The sequence below is a fragment of the Euprymna scolopes genome, chromosome 13, assembly GCF_053919585.1.
Source record: "Euprymna scolopes isolate OS-2025 chromosome 13, ASM5391958v1, whole genome shotgun sequence".
In the NCBI taxonomy this organism is placed as follows: Eukaryota; Metazoa; Mollusca; class Cephalopoda; order Sepiida; family Sepiolidae; genus Euprymna; species Euprymna scolopes.
In genome coordinates, this window is record NC_136494.1 from 143,105,129 (window position 1) to 143,126,247 (window position 21,119).

The 21,119-nt window shown below is 34.2% G+C and overlaps 1 protein-coding gene across 1 annotated transcript in view; it reads right to left on the reverse strand.

The window, feature by feature from the left end:
• Positions 1–17,358: 17,358 nt before the first annotated feature.
• Positions 17,359–21,119, reverse strand: part of LOC145292211 (UDP-glucose:glycoprotein glucosyltransferase 1-like) — a 300,458-nt gene continuing 296,697 nt past the window's right edge. Inside the window, exon 42 of the mRNA XM_080138524.1 lies at positions 17,359–17,660. Coding sequence (XP_079994650.1) covers positions 17,629–17,660 — 32 coding nt within the window. The 3' untranslated portion in view covers positions 17,359–17,628. The remainder of the gene's footprint in view (positions 17,661–21,119) is intronic.

Sequence of the window (21,119 nt, forward strand, 5' to 3'; positions counted from 1 at the left end):
AGGTTTTTGTTGGAATTTTTTGGCTGGTATGAATCGATCTATGCCTATAATTAACCATTCGGTCAGGTCTGATACTATAGAGGACACATCCTTTTTAAACATGGAATGCAGAGGTAGATCAGATATGAATATACGGAAGTTATCCCAGTCAGCCATAGAGTATCGATATACACTACGGTGGAGAGGTATGTCTGAAGACTTATAACATTTCATTTTTATCTTAACTGTTATGACAGAGTGGTCAGAGGATCCCAGAGGAGATAGAACGGAACATGAACACAGCTCAGGGGATATTGTGAGAAAAAGGTCTAGAAGGCTTGCATATTGACCGGGTGTATCGGGCACACGGGTGGGTTCGTGAACAATCTGAGTGAGGTCATAGGCAATGGCAAAATCATGACAAAACCTCCCCTTGTCATCGGTTTTATTTGAGTGGGTCAGCCATTCCACATTACGGACACTGAAGTCACCGCAAATGTGAATGTTAGCCGAAGGATGAGCAGAGAGGATGTGGTCAATTTTCTCAGATATGCTCTTAAAGATAGTAATCCCACTGCTGTGGGGGCGATAGAGGGCAAATATAAATGCAGTGGTGTAAGCTAGTGCAACCCGGAAGCACATATAGGGTAAATTAGGGTCTTCTCTGGAGATATCCCTACCACATGGAAAGCCATCTTTGATGTAGGCACATATTCCATGCCCATGGCGATCTTGGGGATCAGATTTAAATGTTAAATTAGAGTATCCTTTAATTATGAATTCGTCTAGAGAAGTGGTTGGCCCTATGCCAGTTTCACTTAGAAAGAATATGTCCGGTTTCGTCTCCTGTAATTGGGTTTCAACCTCTGGAAGGTTGGAATGTAGACCCCTGATGTTGGAGAAGGAGACCTGGTAGTAGGGGTCTATGTCTACGTTGGAGGATGGGGTTCTAGGTTTATTATATATATATATATATATAAGTGAAAGTGTCTGCCGGTGTGTGTGCGTCTGTCTGTCTGTCTGTGTACATTTCCCTACACAATAACTCTGTCAATTTTCAGTCTACAGACTGCAAATTTGATATACAGGGTATGGAGATTTGGAAAATCTTTGTAACCCGTTTTCGGCCAGAAATTTGGCTTTTAAAAGATCAACGTTCAACGATTTAACTTTTGAGAACTCTATCAAACTCATCCGCTAATTTTGGATCTAAACAATTGAAATTTTAGATACAGATTCCTTCGACATGGATCTAACTTAATAACTTGATTTTGCTCAAAACAATAAATGTTAAGGGGTCATAATAGGGGTCAAAGTTTTAAAATTTTTACTTCTGCGGTCTCTACCAAATTACTCAGACAATGTCTGGTCTAAACATTTGAAATTTTAAATAAAGTGTATTCAGAGATAGGGCAAGCTTTTGAGCTACCAATATATAAATCTATGTATGTATGTTTGCATGTCTGCCTAAAACTTTCGATAGAGGCGACGGCTTTTCATAAGATCAGTAATTTTTGTAGCTCGACCCTTCAGACGACAAATACCAAAAAATTGGCTAAAAACATTAATTCTTCACCCTCAACTGGGCAATTTTCTACAGGGAGGGGTCGTTTTTTTTTTTTCACTGATATTTCCGAAAGTCATCCACTCTTTTCGATTGTCTAGCCTTTCTTTAAACCTACGTCACTTTTGGTTTGGCAGTGGTCGTAACAGAAAAGACATCACGTTTTTTCCCCCATTCTTTTCCTCCTTCACGGTATGGGTTCGAACCTGCCTTCCTTCTACCACATTTTTTTTTTTTTGCTCAACACACACCTCCAATGTCGGGCACCCACGCTAGTATATATATATATATATATATATATATATATATATATATATATATATATTTATATATGTATATATATATATTTATATATATATATATGTATAAGTGAAGATGTCTGTGTACATTTCCCTACCAAATAATTCTGTCAATTTTCGTTCAAGATTCGACATAAGGAGTATTGAGATCTGGGAAAATCTTTTTAATTGGTTTTCGGACAGAAATTTGGCTGTCAAACGGTCAAAGTTCGAAGATTTGACCTTTGAAAACTACCAAACTCCTCTGTCAATTTTGAAATTTTAAATGTAGGTTCTTTGGACATGGATCCATTGTTTTAAAATTTGATTTGAGCCCAAAACAATAAATGTTAAGGATTCAAGATTGGGGTCAAAGTTTTTAAAAAAATTGACCTCTGCTTTCTCTATAAAATTACACATTATCTGGTCTAAACATTTGAAATTTTACATCATGGGCATTCAGAGATAGGGAAAACTTTTTAATCAGTTTGGGTCGAAAATTTGAATTACCAAGGGGTCAAAGTTCAAAAGATTTGACCTTTGCGGTGTCTAGCAAACTACTCAGCCAATTTTGGGTCAAAACATTTGAAATTTATACATAACGGGTATTCAGACATGCGGCAAGCATTTTAATTGGTTTGGAGGCGAAAATTTAGCCGCCAAAAGGTCAAAGTTGAAGAGTTGACCTTTTCAGACTCTACAAATTCCTCCACCTATTTTGGGTCAAAACAATTGAAATTTGAGATGTAGATAACTTGGACATGGGTCAAACTTTGTATTTTGATTTGATGCCAAAATAATAAATGTTAAGGGGTCAAATTAGGGTCAAAATTTTTTAAAAAATGACCTCTGCTGTCTCTACGAAAGTACTCAGATAAATTTTGGTCTACACATTTGAAATTTTACATAAAGTGCATTTATACGTTGGACAAATTATGAACAGTACATAGACCCGAGTAAAGGCTGGCTGAACTGCTTATATATATATATATATATATATATATATATATATATATATATATATATATATATATATATATATATATTTATTATATTTCTTTTTGTCTGTCTGTACGTTCCGCTTTTATCTCGGAAAATACTAAGTTGATATGTTTGAGATTTTGTATAAACCTTTTTATGATAAGGTTTAGCAAACTAAGTATTATGTCATCCGTTCGGTGCCCAGTTACAAATTAATATGGATTAGTATTTAATGCAAAAAAGCAATTAGATTGGTCCGTTCTACGGCTTATATATATATATATATATATATATATATATATATATATATATATATATATATATATATATATATAACACAAGGAGTGTTCCAAAAGTAATGCCTCCTATTTTTATTCCGCCCGAAAGGATCTGAGAGAATTACAAATTTCATTGTTATGCTGACAGAACTTATGCATTCATGTCCTAGGAATTTCATCTGTCCATTGCAGATATTGAGACTGTAACGTTCTAGTTAATATTCTCCATTTCTGTGTCCGGGGATTGTAAGTACCTTAAATGCATAGTGGACATTTATGTTTCTACCACAGCCGGAATACAACTGCTGCGTCCTTTTTTATTTTCTCGTAAAGAACTCTACTTTTATGGTCAATGGCTAATATTCAGTTCATGTCAAAAGTCTTAGTTGACCGCCAGCTATTTCGCTTGCCATTAATTATAAAATTAACGATGTCTTTAAATGTATTCTTGTGTTCGGTTTAAAACTTATAAAAAGTCAAGTAACAAAATACTGAAAAATAAAGACACGGTTTAAAAACTTATAAATAAAAACAATTATTTCTATATCACTCAGTCCAGCTCGATTTTTAAACTTTAAAAATCCTTAAAATAAAAACTAGAGACATTTATTCTCAGTGTAAAGTCGAACATTATTTAAGCAGTTCGAATACCACTTTACACGAATATAATTTCGTTCATTTCTAAATGTTTTATTATAACTTCTTAAAATCTAATAAGCTATTTTCTTCATTAACTCAGCATGGGAAAAGGTCTCATGTAATCTATATAATTATAAAACACAAATGATCTTGTAACGATGTATGTAACCCACTTTCCAGTTTACGACATCCAGTTGCGCATGCGCGCATGACCTGCGCACTGAAATATTAACGTTTGTATTTCAAAATTATTATTTAACATGGGAAGAGTGGGGTTTAAAATAACTTAAAAGTAATACAGAAATGAACGATGTAAAAAAAAAGCAGACAGTATTAACAATTGTTTATTTGGATAATTTAAACGCGAAAAAAACAAAATAACAGAACAATTGGGACGCTGAAATATTAACGTTATTATTTTGAAATTATTATTTAACATGGGAAGAGAGGGGTTGAAAATAAACAAAAAAACAAAAGAACAATTGGGACGTTGAAATATTAACGTTATTATTTCGAAAGTATTATTTAACATGGGAAGAATGGGGTTTAAAATAACTTAAACGTAATACAAAAATGAACGATGAAAAAAAAAGGACATATATCAAAATTTGAATTTAACTATAATAAATATTATGGTATCTGTTCAGTGCACATTTACCTATAAGTATGACCAACCACTTACAATTCAGTAACTGTAATTTTTTTTTTTAATAATCAATTATAATAAACAGAATGACTCATAGAACTCTATTTATATTCTTTTTTCATTTTAATATACTTTCATAGAAATGTTTCTGTTATGTCAAAAAAAAAACTATTTTCTTTACGTCACAAGTGTCACGCTCATACATGAATTCCATAGTTAATATAACATACTGACCCAACGGGTCACGGGTAGTCTAGTATCATATAATCGAGTCGTAACGCTAGAACTCCTATCTTTAACAGTAAACTAAAATTCACGGTGACTAAAGATACTCTTTAGCAACTAAAAATATGGCCGACAAAACAGGTGAAAGTGAAGCATAAAAAACAGCGAATGATATTACAACAACGTGCTGCAATTCGTTTTCTTTCGACGTTTATTTCTCAGTTTCGTTTCTCACAGTTTCTGTCTCGGCCCGGTGTTAAGTTCTTCCTTTGTGACTGCATTTTTCCGTGGTTCCATTTTTATTAATTTTTTATTTTGAATCCTTTTTGTGAAAAGGCCTGATCTTTATGGCACCAAATAATCTTCTCTAACATTGTAGTTAATATGAAAATAATGAAAACGTGACTTACACAAGCGTCGGCGCCACTGTCTATCCTGTCGGGTGACGGAATCAAGAAGGGAAAGAGAAAAGAAAACCTTTCATCTATAGACGGTTTATTAATATACATGTGGCATTAATTTGCAGAGAGAGAGAGAGAGAGAGAGAGAGAGAGAGAGAGAGAGAGAGAACGGTCGGTGAAGATTGCAGTTGAAGTCGGGAGTTGTCAAAAAGGTGTTTGGACGAATATTTATTATTTTTTATTATTTTTAAATCTTAGTTTCATTCAAGCTAATTTGTATTTATTTCTTGATTATTTAGGGTTTTTTTTTAGTTTCTGGACATGACAAAAGTAAAGTAAAGTTCAGAATTGATATAATAAAGGTCTCCTACGGCGATAGAGATGTGGTGGCCTGCCTCTAAAAAGTGCGACCTGTTGCAAAACTACAGCAAATAGATATGTGACAAGCCTTCTACCTCTGCACTCCAACTCTATCAGATCATCAGACGAATATCGACTTGATTGAAAGCTGGTCAAAAGACGAGTTTGCAGAGGAAGCATTCACTACATATTCAATATATAAACAAGTCAAGTGGGCTGAAAAACGCGTTGGCGTATACACCAACAAGTTACAACTTTCAGGAATAGCTGGATTCATGAGGAAAGTATCAAAGTGCAATGAAACTAAAATTTGTGACAATGTTCCCCAACGATATTTCAATGAAGTTGCAACAAGCACCGGACATTGATGCCTTGACTATGGGTGATTTGCTGACACGAGCTAGGGTACTTACATGAGATGCGGCAGAGGATGTTGTTGCAGCCACGCAGCCACTTCGAAGTGGATTTACCAGCCAGCACTTTCGGCATCTCCTGCAAGACTGGGGCGTGCGTCTCCAATTACAGTGTGTCTACAACTCTGGAGAAAATGGTGTGATTGAGAGAAATCAAAGAAATGTGAAAATGTGAAAACATTGCGGCTAGAAAAAAATATTCCATACCAGAAGCATTTACTGGTATAAAGTCACATCAAAAGACAGTGTTTCACGCAATATACACCTACAAGGTCCGCATACAAGATGTGGACTCTATGACGAGCCCTAGCCAAGATGCCCAGGGGCAGTACAAAGTGGGTTAGGGTTTGTTTATGTTAGAATCCCTCGCAACAAGTGTACGAGGCCGGATGACTGGAATCAACAGTCCACAATCGTGATCATCGTCACATGTTCTTCTTTATAATCTTTTTCTTTTTCCTTGACGTAACATCACTTCGGTCATTTGCATTTAGCTGACATATGCACATCCGCGCTTTATTACAACTCTAAACACCCCCCTTGTCATGGACGTGAATCAGAAGCAGAGATGCAACAATGAATTTCTGATCGCTCGTTTTAATGGCACCACTTGTGTCTTCGTAACTCAAACTTTTTTATTTAAAAAAATAGGCTTTATTTTTTAAGTGACTCTTGTATGACAAAGCGCGCTTTGGACGCCTACGCACAGCCATCGTTCATCGCCGGCAAAAGTGCATTGAGAACTGCTGTAACTATGTAACTATGTAACTGCTGTAACTATGTAACTATGTAGAACAAATGAATTCTAGAGCACAAAAGATCGTTTTAATAACACTCTCGTCTTCATGGCTTTTCAAAAGTTAAAAAATAAGAAGCTTTTGGAGAGATCCTTGTATTATATAATTTGAAAAAAACATCGTCTGCATCAAATCTCACTGATAACGTACGAATACATTCTGTTATGATTTATGTCTTCATGGATAAATCTTTGCTGCAGTTGCATGGTAGCTCCCTTCAGGCTTGCCAGACTATGGATAACTACAGTAAGGGTGCCTCCGCATTGAATTTTTGTGGCAATAGTTGCACAATCTTCAGCCACATCTCTCCTGAGTGCGCATTGTGAAATACGAGTGGCAAGTTGAGGTTCAGGATGACTGGAAACAATGCCGAGATAAGCGGAGAGCAAATACAGCGCCTAGAATTCACAAAAGATCACCCATCATCTGCTACTGTCCAAGCTCTACGTTCGGGAACGTGTCAACATGATTACGCTGTAATTGTATGAGACGGTCAGATGATAAAGTCACCACGTATGAATGGAAGGTGATGATGATTCAGTGGCTTATGACACAGACTGACAACCTGGGTGTTACAAGTTCGAATCCTGTTCGTTCCACAAATATTACTTTTACTTAGGATGTTAGTTATGTTATCTTGGTCTCTCGCGTAAGTACCCGATATCTTTCTAAAAAGAATTCTGACTAGAAAAATATCGGGGAGACCAATGCCAACAATAGAATCTTCAGATTTATATGATAGTATAGCTTTGAGAAGAATTCAATTTTTTGCTGTTATTTTAAAGTCTGTGTAATAAAAATATTTTCTGTAAAGGTGGCTAATTTATACAAAAGTATCCTTCAAGGATTTGCAGCTTTTATGTTCGAAAACTTTAAAATTGACATGTATATAAAAGCTCCTGAAGCTTGGCTTGGCTTCTCTAACTTCATAGACACAGCTGGTAGCTTCATCCCTAACTTTTCTATATCCCATTCCTTGATACAGACAGTAACATCCCCGACCCAAGTCCCAGATCGTCAGGACCAGCAAGCCTCACTTCAGGATTTATTTCTGACAACAGTTGCCCACTCAGGGTGTTTACTTTGGTCACAATTGGATTGCTCCTTCTTTAATCAGATTTTTCAGTTATTAGTACTTATTAAACATATTCTGATGCAAAATCTATCTGAGAACATTGACAGATAAATAAAGTATATTTGTTAGAAATTTTAAAAAAATAGACCTAGCTGTTTCAAAATTCATAGGGAACGAATTCATATGCATACAAAGTGTTTTTATATATAAGTAGAATTTAAGATTTTATTTACTTACAAAAGATAATTTAATTTCTAAAAATAAAAAAATGAATATGTATTAATTTTTATATATACTACTATAATTCTTTTTTTTTTTTTTGTCTATTGCTATTCAGATTAACACCCCTTTTTTCTATTTATTTAAAAAGAAAATACAACTTTGTTATATATGAGCCATGGAATTGCATTCATCTGCAAAGGATCTAGATAATTGGCATATTCTTTTAAACATTCATTTTAATTAATTCCCTATTAGTTTTTCGGTTTTCTTATGGGATGATCATCTTTAGTTAACAATTACGTGTAATTATATTCATACAGATATTCTACATGATTTATACTTGTATAATGTTTGCGTAAAAGGTTATAGTAAACACAAAACTCTTTCTATATATATTTGTGTGTATATATATATATTTGTTTAAAAATTTTGCCTACCAAACTCCTCCATCAGTTTTTGGTCTACGGACATGAAACTTAATATATAGGGTATTTGAACCCATGGAAAACTTTATATTTGGGTTTTAGCTGGGGAAAATCAGTACAAAAGCGTGAAAATTAAAGAAATTAAATTTGTCAGGTGAAGGTCGAACAACGGCATTACGAATATGCATGCATAACATAATAGCTATTCGTTCATGTTTTAATTTTTAACCTTGCAGCAAACATGTATTCATAGCTCAGGCATTAACATCAAAGGAAAAAGTAAACCGTAAGCTAAACGTTTTGGTTTCGATTCTCTGTGGTAGCGCATGAGTCATTTTTTTAAAAAACATTTTAAATCATTGCTATATATTGGGTCCAATTTAATCTATAATATAAATCTCACCAGTTTGTTTAAATGTATGTATGTATGTATGTCTGCCTAAAACTTTCGACAGAGGCGATGGATTTTCACGAGATCGGTATCGTTTGAGAAGCTCGAATCTTCGGACGACAAATATCAAAAATTTGGCTAAAAACATTAATTCCTTCACCCTAAAACTGGGCTTTTTTCGCCGATATTTTCAAAAGTCATCCACTCTTTTCGATTGACTAGTCTTAAACCTTTGCCACTTCCTGTTTGGTGATAAACGCAACAGCAAAGACGTCAGTTTTTTTTTCCACATTCTTTTCCTCCTTCGCAGTACGGGTTCGAGCCTGCCTGTCTACTATCACTTTCTTTTCTTTTTTTGCTCAACACACACACCTCCAAACACTCGGGCAACGCCTGGGCACCCAGGCTAGTATAATACTAAATACAAAATCTGCATTAATCAAAATATTTAAACGTATTTTACGATCGGATTATAAATAAAAAAAATATACATCCTTACAATTTAGTTGTTTGATTTTAAAAAATGTTGCAATATTTTTTACATATTGAAGGTAGAGATTTACATGCTACCCACCTCAGAATGATGTGACACAAGGTTGGGAAAGTGGAGATGCCAAGCAAGTTCCCCTAAAGGAGGGGCACTCTTGCCTAGCAAAAATTGCCTGGGCATCTCCATTGGCAATTCCTGGTTGAAGCGCCTAAGGCAGCAAACAATAAACTTACCCCACTCGAAAGCCAGGTGGCAAGGCCTGGGAGGGTGGACCTTATTAGTGATACCCAGGCTGCGTATCTCAGTCCGCCAGGTACTGAACCAGTTCATTGCTCCACACCTGTCAGGCTGATTATCAAGAATGGACTCTTGACTGGTACTTTTCATTGTTTTTACACTCGAGTATATAGCCGACACAGTTAATCAACCAAGAACCAAATCACTCTATATAAAAGCATATATCAAGGGATACACACTCGAGAGTCAAAACAATGAAAAGAATATGCTGTTGTCATAACCTTACTTCTCTTAATTCAAATGTTCCTTGTTTTCTCCATTCTCTAAATATACGTTGTCTGTACCCTAATAGGATTCCCATTTGCATCATAAGGATTGCTTCTGAAGAAGCAATCCATGACTACCTTGTTAATCTCAGTTGCATGATGACAATTGGGTTCTTGATTAGCTATGCCAAGAAACACCTGTCAGGCGTGAACTTTTTACTTTGAGTTCCAGTCCCATTCACACAGTTTTTCTTAATACTTTGGTTTAACATTTCATTCATACGTTTAGTGAATTGTAAGTTATACAGCCACCAGTGTTCTTCCCCCCCCCCCATGTCCAGAGGTTTTAAATCAGAATTTTCCTTTTCCTAGATGTTCAATCTTGCCGGACAGTCGAGCACCACCGACCTAGTTTTAAGGTGTCTATTACTCGCCTGATGTACCTCCTCCTGCCAGTAACACAGCTCTACTGGACTTAGTGACTAATTCACATGAGAAGACTAAGAGTAGGACTAGATTTGCGCATGCCTTGGGAATACTTTAGTTTGGGAGCACATTCCCACTTCCATGCTCGGTAATATGGCAACCATTGCAGCAATTATGATTCTTTATAATTTTATTATTTTCACTCCAACTGTACATGTTCTATACATCAGTGAGTTATCAATTAAACTTACGTTAGCCGCATATGTTTTGTCACCATAATTTTGCTTAAGTGTTCATAATGCCTAGTTGGCAACATGTCTTTCCTCCCTCCCAGTACTCTCCTGACTCAGTGAGGGTATAGCACACGTGGTATGACGCAGTTATATCTCAGTTTTTTTTTTAATGGTAATCGTTATGTAATGAACTCCCATTCATTTTTCAATTCAGGGAAACATTTTGTGTTTATCATAGATTTAAAAAAATAACGCAAACTGGTATTTTTAAATAAATGTGATCTAAATGTAAGATTTTAAAATTTTCCCTTATTTTTAAATTTACTTTCTTCTATTACTAGCAGTTCTGCCCGGCTTGGCTCGAGCCCTATGTACTGTTCATAACTTTATGTGCATATGTATGTATTAAAAAGTTTGACTCATGTCCAGGTAACCTACATCTAAAATTTCAAGTGTTTAGACCCAAAATTGGCAGTTGGTAGAGTCTGTAAAGGTCAACTCTTTCAACTTTGATCTCTTGGCAGCCAAATTTCCGCCCAAAAACGGATTAAAAAGCTGCATGCCTAAATACCCTTTATGTAAAACTAGCCTGTGTGCCCGGGTGTTTGGAGGTGTGTGTTGAGCAAAAAGAAGAAGAAAAAAAAAGTTGTAGTAGACAGGCAGTCTCGAACCCGTACCACGAAGGAGGAAAAGAACGTGAAAAAAATAAAAATAAAAGACGCCTTTGCTGTTGTGCCCATTGCCAAACCGGAAGTGGCGAAGGTTTAAATCGAGGTTAGTCAATCGGAAAGAGGGGATGACTTTTGAAAATATCAGCGAAAAAAGTGACCCCTCCCTGTAGAAAAGTGCCCAATTGAAGGTGAAGGAATTAATGTTTTAAACCAATTTTTCGATATTTCTCGTCCAAAGTGTCGAGCTTTAAAACGATACCGATCTCATGAAAACAGGTGAGATTTATATTATAGATTTTAAATGTTTAGACCAAAATTGGCTGAGTAGTTTCCTAGAGACCACAAAGGTTAAATCCTTTGAACTTGGACACTTGGCAGCCAAATTTTTGCCAAAAAAATGATTAAAAAGCTTGCCCTATGTCTGAATACACTTTATGTAAAATTTCAAATGTTTAGACTAAAATTTTGCTGATTAATTTGATAGAGACCGCAGAGGTCAATTTTTTTTGTAACTTTAACCTCAATTTTGACCCCTTAACATTTATTGTTTTGGGCTTGAATCAAATTAAAAAGTTTGAGTCATATCCAAGTAACCTACATCTAAAATTTCAAGAATTTAGACCCAAAATTGGCAGAGGAGTTTGGTAGAGTTTTCAAAGGTCAAATCATTGAACCATAACCCCTTGACAGCCAAATTTCTGGCCGAAAACTGATTAAAAAGATTTTCCCAAATCTCAATACCCCTTATGTCAAATCTCGAGTCTGTAGACTGAAAAATAACAGTAGTTTGGTAGGGAAATCTACACATACACACACAGACAATTTCACTTTTATAAATATATAGATTTTATATAAATATCAGCAAGCTACAAGTGATTCAAACTGTTCAACAGCGATTGTAGATATATCCTGAACCAGCAGGATAACTATGTTTTACAAAATAATAACAGTATAAACATCCCATGGGACTGACACAGAGTCAAAGAATATACACCATTAATGTTTTAAACTAAAAGTGTAGCCTTTAAAATATTTACTTTTTTAAACAAATTCTGTAGATATTTAAAATAAAAATATCTATTAAAATCTTCCTTAAGATAAACCAATCAATGTTCATGAACAAATCTATAAATGCATTGATCTTCACAAATCTATCAGATAACGCAATTTTGTTGTCATATTTAAACTCGTGAATCTCCATCCTATTTGAAGGTTCTTAATAAAGTGGAGAAATCTGTCATTTGATTGGCTTTTTATTCTTCACTGCAACCTCTCTCTCACAGACGTGATGTTGCTAGTCTCAGTCTTTTCTAGAAATATTATTATGGCATGTGTTCTCCAGAATTGTCTGATCTTTTCCCTGCTTCCTTTGTTCCAGCTCGTTTGACGTTGATCAATTTGCTGTTTTGATAACTCATTGTAATGCAACCGCCTATTCTAGTAGTTTCTGTTGACAAACTGCAGATGTGAGGAACTCTTTCTCTGCAGATTGTTTTCCTCCTACCTGGCTTCATGACTTGTTTGGGACGTTTTTCATAAAAAACAAAAATAACATTAAAAAAATCACAGCTTTCAAGTCACATATAAAAATACCTGTGTATTCTTGCACATTCATTGTGTCTCCTTCAATTTCAATAAAAAACAAAATCTTCAAAAAAATAAGAAAAAATCGTTTATTCATTACTCCCCCACCCCCAATGAGAGGCAAATTTATTGTAAGTACACAAGTATCTTTAAAACAAAATCTTCCTCATCACTGTTTTATTTCTCTTCATTTATTTTAACCAATCAGATGTTTGATTATCATCATCAGGTCACCTGGTGTATTTATCGGAAAAATGTAGAGTGTACCGTCCATAGTTACGTCACTAGTTAGTCGTCTGCTAACTCCAAATATAAATTAGCAATAACTTTAAAAAAAAAAATCAACTATTTGCAATCCGAAGTTGAACGAAAACAACCTTGCACATGCAAAGAGTTTTGTATTCTTTTAGATAAAGTTTTACAAGAACAATAAAATAATTGAAAAAGGTTTACCTCAACACTGCAATTTGATGTTTATCGGATCGTTAGACGCGTTTTTTTCTCCATTTTTATGTATATTTTCAAGTTTAAATATAAAAAAAGAACGCACTTCTGATGATCTGGGTTACCATGAAACTGCAGTAAGATGTTAAGATAGACTCTTTAATTATTGCGATTTATGAATATATATATATATATATATATATATATATATATATATAAGAAATTTAACCGATGATTGATGAAAATGCTACATTATTTATTGAATTGTTAAATGTTCAAAGCAAGAAAATAGACTAAAAATTATTTTTTAATGCATCGAGTTTTAAAACTTCATAATTTTCTAATCAGAAGAAATCGTTAATTTGTTCATTATGGATTCTATGTTGCTCACCAATTACGCAATCAATTTCCATGAATATAATTTTTAAAGTTTTATACTAACTGTTTTTTTTCGCACTATTAGATTATTTATTTCAACTGATGAGAAAAGTATAAATTTTCGAAACTCCATGAATTAAAAAATAATTTCTATTGTATTTCCTCCCTTTTAACATTTGATGATTCAATAAAAAATGTACTTTTTTTTATTCGTCATCAGTTAATTTTCTCAGCTTATTAATGGTCTATCTAGAATATTGAGCACCCCTTTCAGTGTAGGATTTATTTGATAATACTCAGATTTTCGAATTCTCTTTTCTTCTAACAAACCCACACACTCTCACACACATATATACATATTTGTAAATCATACAAGTTTTATTACACACTCTCACACACATATATACACATTTGTAAATCATACAAGTTTTATTACACAAAAGAAAAGTATATTGCAGATTGATTCAGTTATTTAATTCTATTGTCTGATTTATATCAATAAAAAAAAAAGAGCTACAAAAACACATTTACAAATCCAATCATTTTAATCCTAAGAATAATTTTTAAATATTTTTTTATTTAATGTGAATAGAGTGAAACTAATCTATATTTTATTACAAGTTGCAATAACAATAATACTCCCTTCTGCCCCCACTCCGTCTCAATAAAAAAAGAGTCACCATAAACTGATGCCACACCAAATAAGCAAGAAGGGTCAAAGAGAATGAAAAGACCGAGGAGAGAAAGCACTCAGACTTCCACTGGATGAGTGCAAAGAAAACTGAGAACTTGGGGAGGCTTGGTGCCACCCAAATTCCAATGAAGACCAATGGTTGCTACCAACGTGAAATCTATGGTAAACCGTTATTGTGATAACACAAACTAATTTGCAAAGGTTATCAAAGAGATTGAGAATACTTGTCACTCAAACTCCACAGAACACAACAGATTGGTCTCAGAAAAGTTTTTGATGATGGCCTTTGTGAAAACTCCTAGTGAATGACGCAAAATTTAAACCTTCGATCATCAAAATCAAATATGATGACTATGTGATATTAACTGCCATATGCAACAATAATGAAAAGACTCTCAGAGGTCGATCCAAATTGATAAAGCCTTACATCCAATCGAGCCGACAGAATGATGAAGAAGAGAAGTTGTCTAGCGTCATCAAAAGAAACACTAAAAACCACAGAAAACTATCTGCATTATGTCCTTAACACGTTGGAGTATTTTTTATAGAACCGATTTAATTAAGAATGGACATTTATTTCAAACATTCTTTACTGTATTGTATCGATCTAGTATTGATTTGTAAGGAAATTTTTATAAAACTTTGAGATAAAAAAAATCCAATTTATTTTTACTTACTATTCACCTCTTTTATACAACAGGGGCACTTTTGGAAAAGTTCTCTTTTTTGAGAATTTTTTTTTGGGGGGGGGGCTTTCATATAAGCCAAAATTACTTTCTAATCAACAGTTTAAAGGCTCCAAAATCACACCATTTAATCCATAAATCTATCTTAATCCATAAATTAATGACTGACATTTTATGTGACATTTTGAAATTTAAACTATGTTCCAAAATAACCTTTAAACAGTAGATTAGGACATGAATTCTATCTTTACAGAAAAAGGTCAAGTATTTATGGTTTATTTGTGCTTTTGAAAAAGGCAATCATGAATCTTAGAATGTGTACCTGTCATATTTAAGAACGAATTATTTCATTCAAATAAAAAACATGACACTTTGAAACAAAGATAATTTTTTTACATCAGAAAGACAGCAATAAAATTTGAATTTTTTTTTTTTTTTAGAGATTTGTCATATGAAAATATGAACATGAAAAAATGGAGTCTATCCTTAAATTATAAACTAGTGCAATGGGTTTGAGGTGGAGGGGAAGAATGTTTTCCTTTTGGGGAGAAATTAAGAAAAAAAAACCCAAAGAGGATATAAATATGAATTTGGTTATTTATCAAACTGAAGAATTTCCATAACTTGAAAGATATAATTGTTGAAACTAATTTTGAATAAAACTGAAAAGTGCATGAGAGCAAATTACTAATTCGTATGCTGCCACAATTTTCCAATTCTTCTAAAACTAGAAGGGTCAGAGATAATCAGGGAGAACCTTCTGATTTCTTTCTGCTTAATAATTGGAAGAGTGGTAGTAGAGAAATGTTTAAAATAGAAAATGTGGGGATTAAGTCAGGAGGTCTCAATAAATATAGTAGTAGTTAGAGGAGACTGAAATGGATGGTGGGAGTCCAAGATCAGTGGAGAGTGGTTGAAGAGGATTTAAAAGTAAGTAATTATAGAAGTACAAAATAAGTAAAGAGGGGTTGTAACGAGAGGAGTTGGAAATTGAAACAAAGGTTTGGTTAACATCATCATATCAACTCCCTTTTGGGTGGTTTCATGCCGAAACATTAACTATAGTCAAAAATTGTATACAATTAGTTGAATATAAGTCGGGTAGTTTATCTGAAATTAGTTAGGAATCGAAGTTTATATGTGTTGCCAGTGCATTATTGTGCAAATGGAGCACAATATATTTTAGAGGGTTTGAACCCAGCATAATAGATCTCATAGTCAGTAATGGTATATTTTAGCCCTATAGCACACCCTCCTTAAAAAGTAACAGAAAAAAAAAAATCAACAAAAATATCGAAACTCAATCATGAATCTGCAGAATGAGTGTGAAAAAAACAGAAAAAAGAAAAAAAAAAGAAAAGATTTTCGTACAATTAACGAAATAATTTGATTTTTAATTGAAATGCAGACTCGGCGTTCCGAAATTCTGGAAGAGAAATTATTCATTATGTAATCTTTTTCCGATTGCATAATGAACACGAATAAACGGAATCTCGCTGAAAGCACCGTCTCATCCGTTCAGAAGATGACACAATTAACAGCAACATTATAACATGCCAACGTGGAAGATGCAGAGGTTACGTGCATCAGCAAGTTTACGAGATGAAGAAACGTTCAGAAGATGAAGATGTCAGTTGATGCAAATCCATGAAAAAAAAAAAACAAAACAAAAAAAAAAGAAAAAACAAAATTCATTTTTTTTGTAATCCAAAGTTTATGAGTTCACTATTAAATTTCATTTTAAATCAATATTTACATAACCTCCCGGCTAATAATTAAACCTTTTTTTTTTTTTTTAGAGAGTAGTTGTAGAGTGGATTTTTTTTTAGAAAAAAAATTGTGCAGGAGGGGAATTGTCCGTTGATTTCAAATTGGAATTATTTGAGAACAAATACACATCAACAATTTAAAATCAGATACAAAGAATTCGGTCAAAAAAGAAATAGCATGATTGGTCCGATTGAAAAAGAAAGCAGCAATTTCATTGGCTGCTTAGAAATTGAGCTATCAGACCGTTAAAAGGTTCTTTGACATGAGAGAGGCACATTCAAACATGGTTTCCTTCAGGTTAAAAGCACAAATAAATGATATTACTTTAATTCTGGCGAGAAATCACTCTCTAGACGAGCCGTAACCATTTGAACGTTGCATAAATACAAAGTAAATGGATGCCTTCTATTATTAATAATAGATTAAAATGGATCATAGAGTGATCTTTTTTTTTCAGACATGAAATATTCTAAAGTGATTGTATTTCTTAAAATAGTGACTAGAAAGTTATTTTTGTATGAATTAAAGTTTAAAGTCAATTATTATCACTTTTTTATGCTCTAAAAATACAGAACCATATGAATTTTCGAATGTGCCCCTGTCATGTCAAAGCATAAAAATCAAAATCATTAGCCTGAGAATTAAATGAGGAGGTAAAATATTGTGTTGTATGCATTTCTGAAAATATTGACATGAAGTGTCCATTTCATATTTTTCCTTTTTTTTTTCCAAAGTCTGAAATAAATCTCAGAGCAGAACGGTCATCTTGTCTATCAAACACCAAACCACCACCACCACCAAAATGGTCATTTTATTTTATATTTTTATTTAAAAAAAAAAAAAGAATTTTTGAAGTCCAGTTATTTTATACAAGAGAGGAAGAAGCTAGAAGAATGAGAAATGGACGAGAGTCATTTTTTATGGGTTTGTCAAGACCATTGGTCAACTGGTTGTTCTTGTTCACACCAGACGAATTGGGCTTGGCGAGTTCATGTTTGGACAAGAGAAAAATTACTGTTGGTTGGTATGAAACGTCCTCCAAAATAACTTTTTTTATGAACTAAAACTGATGTTGTTATAATTCAGTTTTTGTTTTGGATGTTTTATCTGGAAGAAAAAAGAAAAAAATTTGTTAGTAACAAAAACAAAACAAAAATAAAATAAAATACACAAATGAAAAGATGATGATGATAATCATCATCTTCAGTTTAATGTCGGTGTTGTGCTGGCACTGACTTCCACTCTGCCCAGGTATTTATTTATCCCTCTTTCTTTTAAACTGATTATTATCATGTCCATCCACCTGCAGAACCCATAAAAATATCTCCGGACAAGAATATTGTTTTTACAATAATAACCATTAAACGTCCAGGGGGAACAGGAAAAGATCGACGCCAAAATGTGTGTAGAAGGTTAAAAGGTTCAAAACCGCTCACTTGAAAAGCATTTATCACAGACGTTCGTACAATGGTTCAGGGTTCATTAAGGCAGGATTGATAGTCTAAGAATTTTTCTATTGGCAAGAAAGCATTGAGACATTTTTATACTTTTCAGTTCCGTTTGTCGTGAAAGGAAATCAGCTTTTTATTAAATGACTCAGCTGAACACTACGTCCTTTTGTGTGATCTGCAGAAAAAAAGTCAACGAAACAACAAGTTGCTAAAAAAAAAAGTTGGAAATTAGAATAAAGAGAAACGTGTCGCAGGACTTTCATGACCTGCATATGTACACATCCAAGGTTGGGGAAAAGGGAGGGCAGGGATGTTCTGCCTTCCAAGGCGTATGATGCAGAGATGCTTAATTTTCAAACAATAGCTTGAAAACTTTTCGCTTTTATCATGCGCTTTTTATATTCTTGCGGTAACCAGCAACAAATAACAAAGACCCCCCACCCCTTCTCTGCAGAAAGAAAAGAAAATGCGATGAATAAAATAGACATTAATAATGGATACACAGAAAACCAATCATTGCTGCTATTGTTGTTGTGACAAAAACAATAACCATCCCTTTTACTCGCATGAAAACTGTGTTGGGGTGGGGAACAAAAATCCGGTACCCCTAATAATAGCCAAAGTTCCCTTCTTCCCTGTCTCCATCCATTCCAGGTAGCAACAGCCGGGCCGGAAAACTAATAGGCACATTTCCGGGAGCTGGCCTTTAAGTAATATCCTTTGTTGGCATGCATAAATATAGCACGCAACAAAGATGGTGAATGGAAATACCTGAAGGGGCAAGGTAGGAACATTCAGTCAGTGAGAAAGAGTTGTTTTTTTTTTTTTTAGAGGAATGGTGGAGGGGAGACATGCAAATACCAGTTGCAAAGGTTATAGCCAAGTGTGAAATAAAAAAAATAAAACTAGGGGTGGGGCATAGTAATAACAAACAAGTGGGTGTAACCCTCAGCCTCATTTCACCCAGGAAATATGCAGGATGTATGTGATGGGGAGGATTCTTTCTTTTCTTTTCAATCAAGACTTGAAAAGAAACTGAAAAGCCAAATAATAAACTTCACAAGAATAACAGAAAATTACAATAACATCGTTTGTGTTCAATAAATGAAAAAGTAAAAAAAAAAACAGCTTTGATAGAAAAGGAAAGAAATTATTATAGAAAAGGAAAGAAATTATGATAGAAAAGGGAAGAAATGAAGAAAGAAATGAAGAAAGAAAGGAAAGATGAAGTGAGAGGAAGAGCATAGGTGAAGTAATAAGGAGAAATGGGGGGGTGAGTAAACGTAAATTATAAGATGATGATTCAAAAACATAAGAAAAAGACGACCCGATAACAGAGAGGGGGGGAAAAAGATGACCTGATAACAAGGGGGGGGATGACCCTATAACAGAGAGAGGGGGGAAAGACTACCCGATAACAGAGAAGGGGGCAAAGATGGCCCAATAACAGAGGAGGGAGGAAAGAAAACCTGATAACAGAGAGGGGAGCAAAAAAATGACCCAATAACAGAGGAGGGGGAGAAGACGACCCTGGGGGGGGGAAAAAGACGACCCTATAACAGAGAGGGGGGAAAAAGACGACCAATAACAGAGAGGGGGAGAAAGATGAGCCGATAACAGAGAGGGGGGAGGGGAAGATGACCTGATAAGAGAGAGGGGAAAAAGATGCTGAGGATTACAAATAAAATGAGTTGGCAAGATAATAAAATGTGAAATCTAAAAAAAAATCCTGAAATTATAAAAATTCCTTGTGTTTTTAATAAAAAAAAAAAAAAAAAGTCGATCGTTTTCAACAACAAATATTGCAGCCATAAACAAGTAAAGAGGAGAGACACAAATACACGGATAGGATGGATGGAACCTGAATTTAGTACATGATTCAGTATGTCAGCCAGTAGTTGTGATACAAGCAATGTTGATGGATAAAAAAACTTTGAAATAGCAAAAGAAGAGAAAATCATGCAAATCCAAAGACGACTTTCCACATTCATCGGAAGAGTAACGCTACAACGCAAGTGAAATTAAACAGGCAGCACTGCATTTGCCTCCATTCTGTCTCAAGATAATGCGTATCTCTTGTAAAAGTGCCTTCAAGTGTGAAGAAAAGGTTACACAATCTCCAACCAAACATTGAGTCAGTATTACTTGAGTCTAGTGTCAAAGAAATGCAATATGACTAGAAACAATGCCAAGGTAAGTGAACAGCATGTACAGCATCTGGTATTTCTAAATGGTCACCCATTTTAGTATTGACCAGGTTCAACATTGCTTAACTTCAGTGATCTAAAGGGAACTAGTATCAATGCGATTATGCCAGTAGGGCAGCACAATCGTATATTCAATGAAATCCTGATATGATTAAGAGAACAAACATATTCGACACAATGAGCATTGTTTTGAGGAAATGTAAATAGTGTTGAAAACTAAAACTGATCAAGCAATTTTTTAAAGAGGTTGCTTGTGCAGGAGTATGGAACAGGAGTAGCAGATGGATGTTGGCAAATCTTTGAGTGAAAAATATTGTTCACAAATTTTATTCAGAAAATAAAAGAAATAGAGAAAGGATGGAGAGAGAAGGAAAGGAGAAGATAAAAAAGAGAAAGGAAGCAAAAAGAGAGATAAAGAGGAAAGGATTGAAAGTGATAGAGAAAGAGAAAGAGTTGAAATGAGAACTTGCACGATGTAAAATGGTAGCAAGAAATTATCTTTTCTTTGCATCTATCTTCCCGCCATGGTTGGTCAAAGAGATGTTTTCTGAATCATTCAAAGGCAAATATAATAATAGACCCCTGCGAAGAATAAAAGTTGTTCCAGTTCCTTCTAATCTGTCCAAATAATTGTCAGGTCACTTGACCTTTGAACTTTAATGAATATGAAAAAGATATTTTACAAATATATTGCAGTGTTGGATAATAAAATGCTGAGATATTTTAAAGTTGATTTGTCAAGATGCTGTGAGAAAAAGCTGCAACATATTTGAAATGGTCAATTGTTAAAGGCTGTTAATGAATCACAATAGAAGATTCTATTTTTAGTCATGCCCTGATAAATAATGGATGGAGTACAAAATTTTATGATGCAACAAACCGACCTGGCTAATGAGGAGTAAATAATA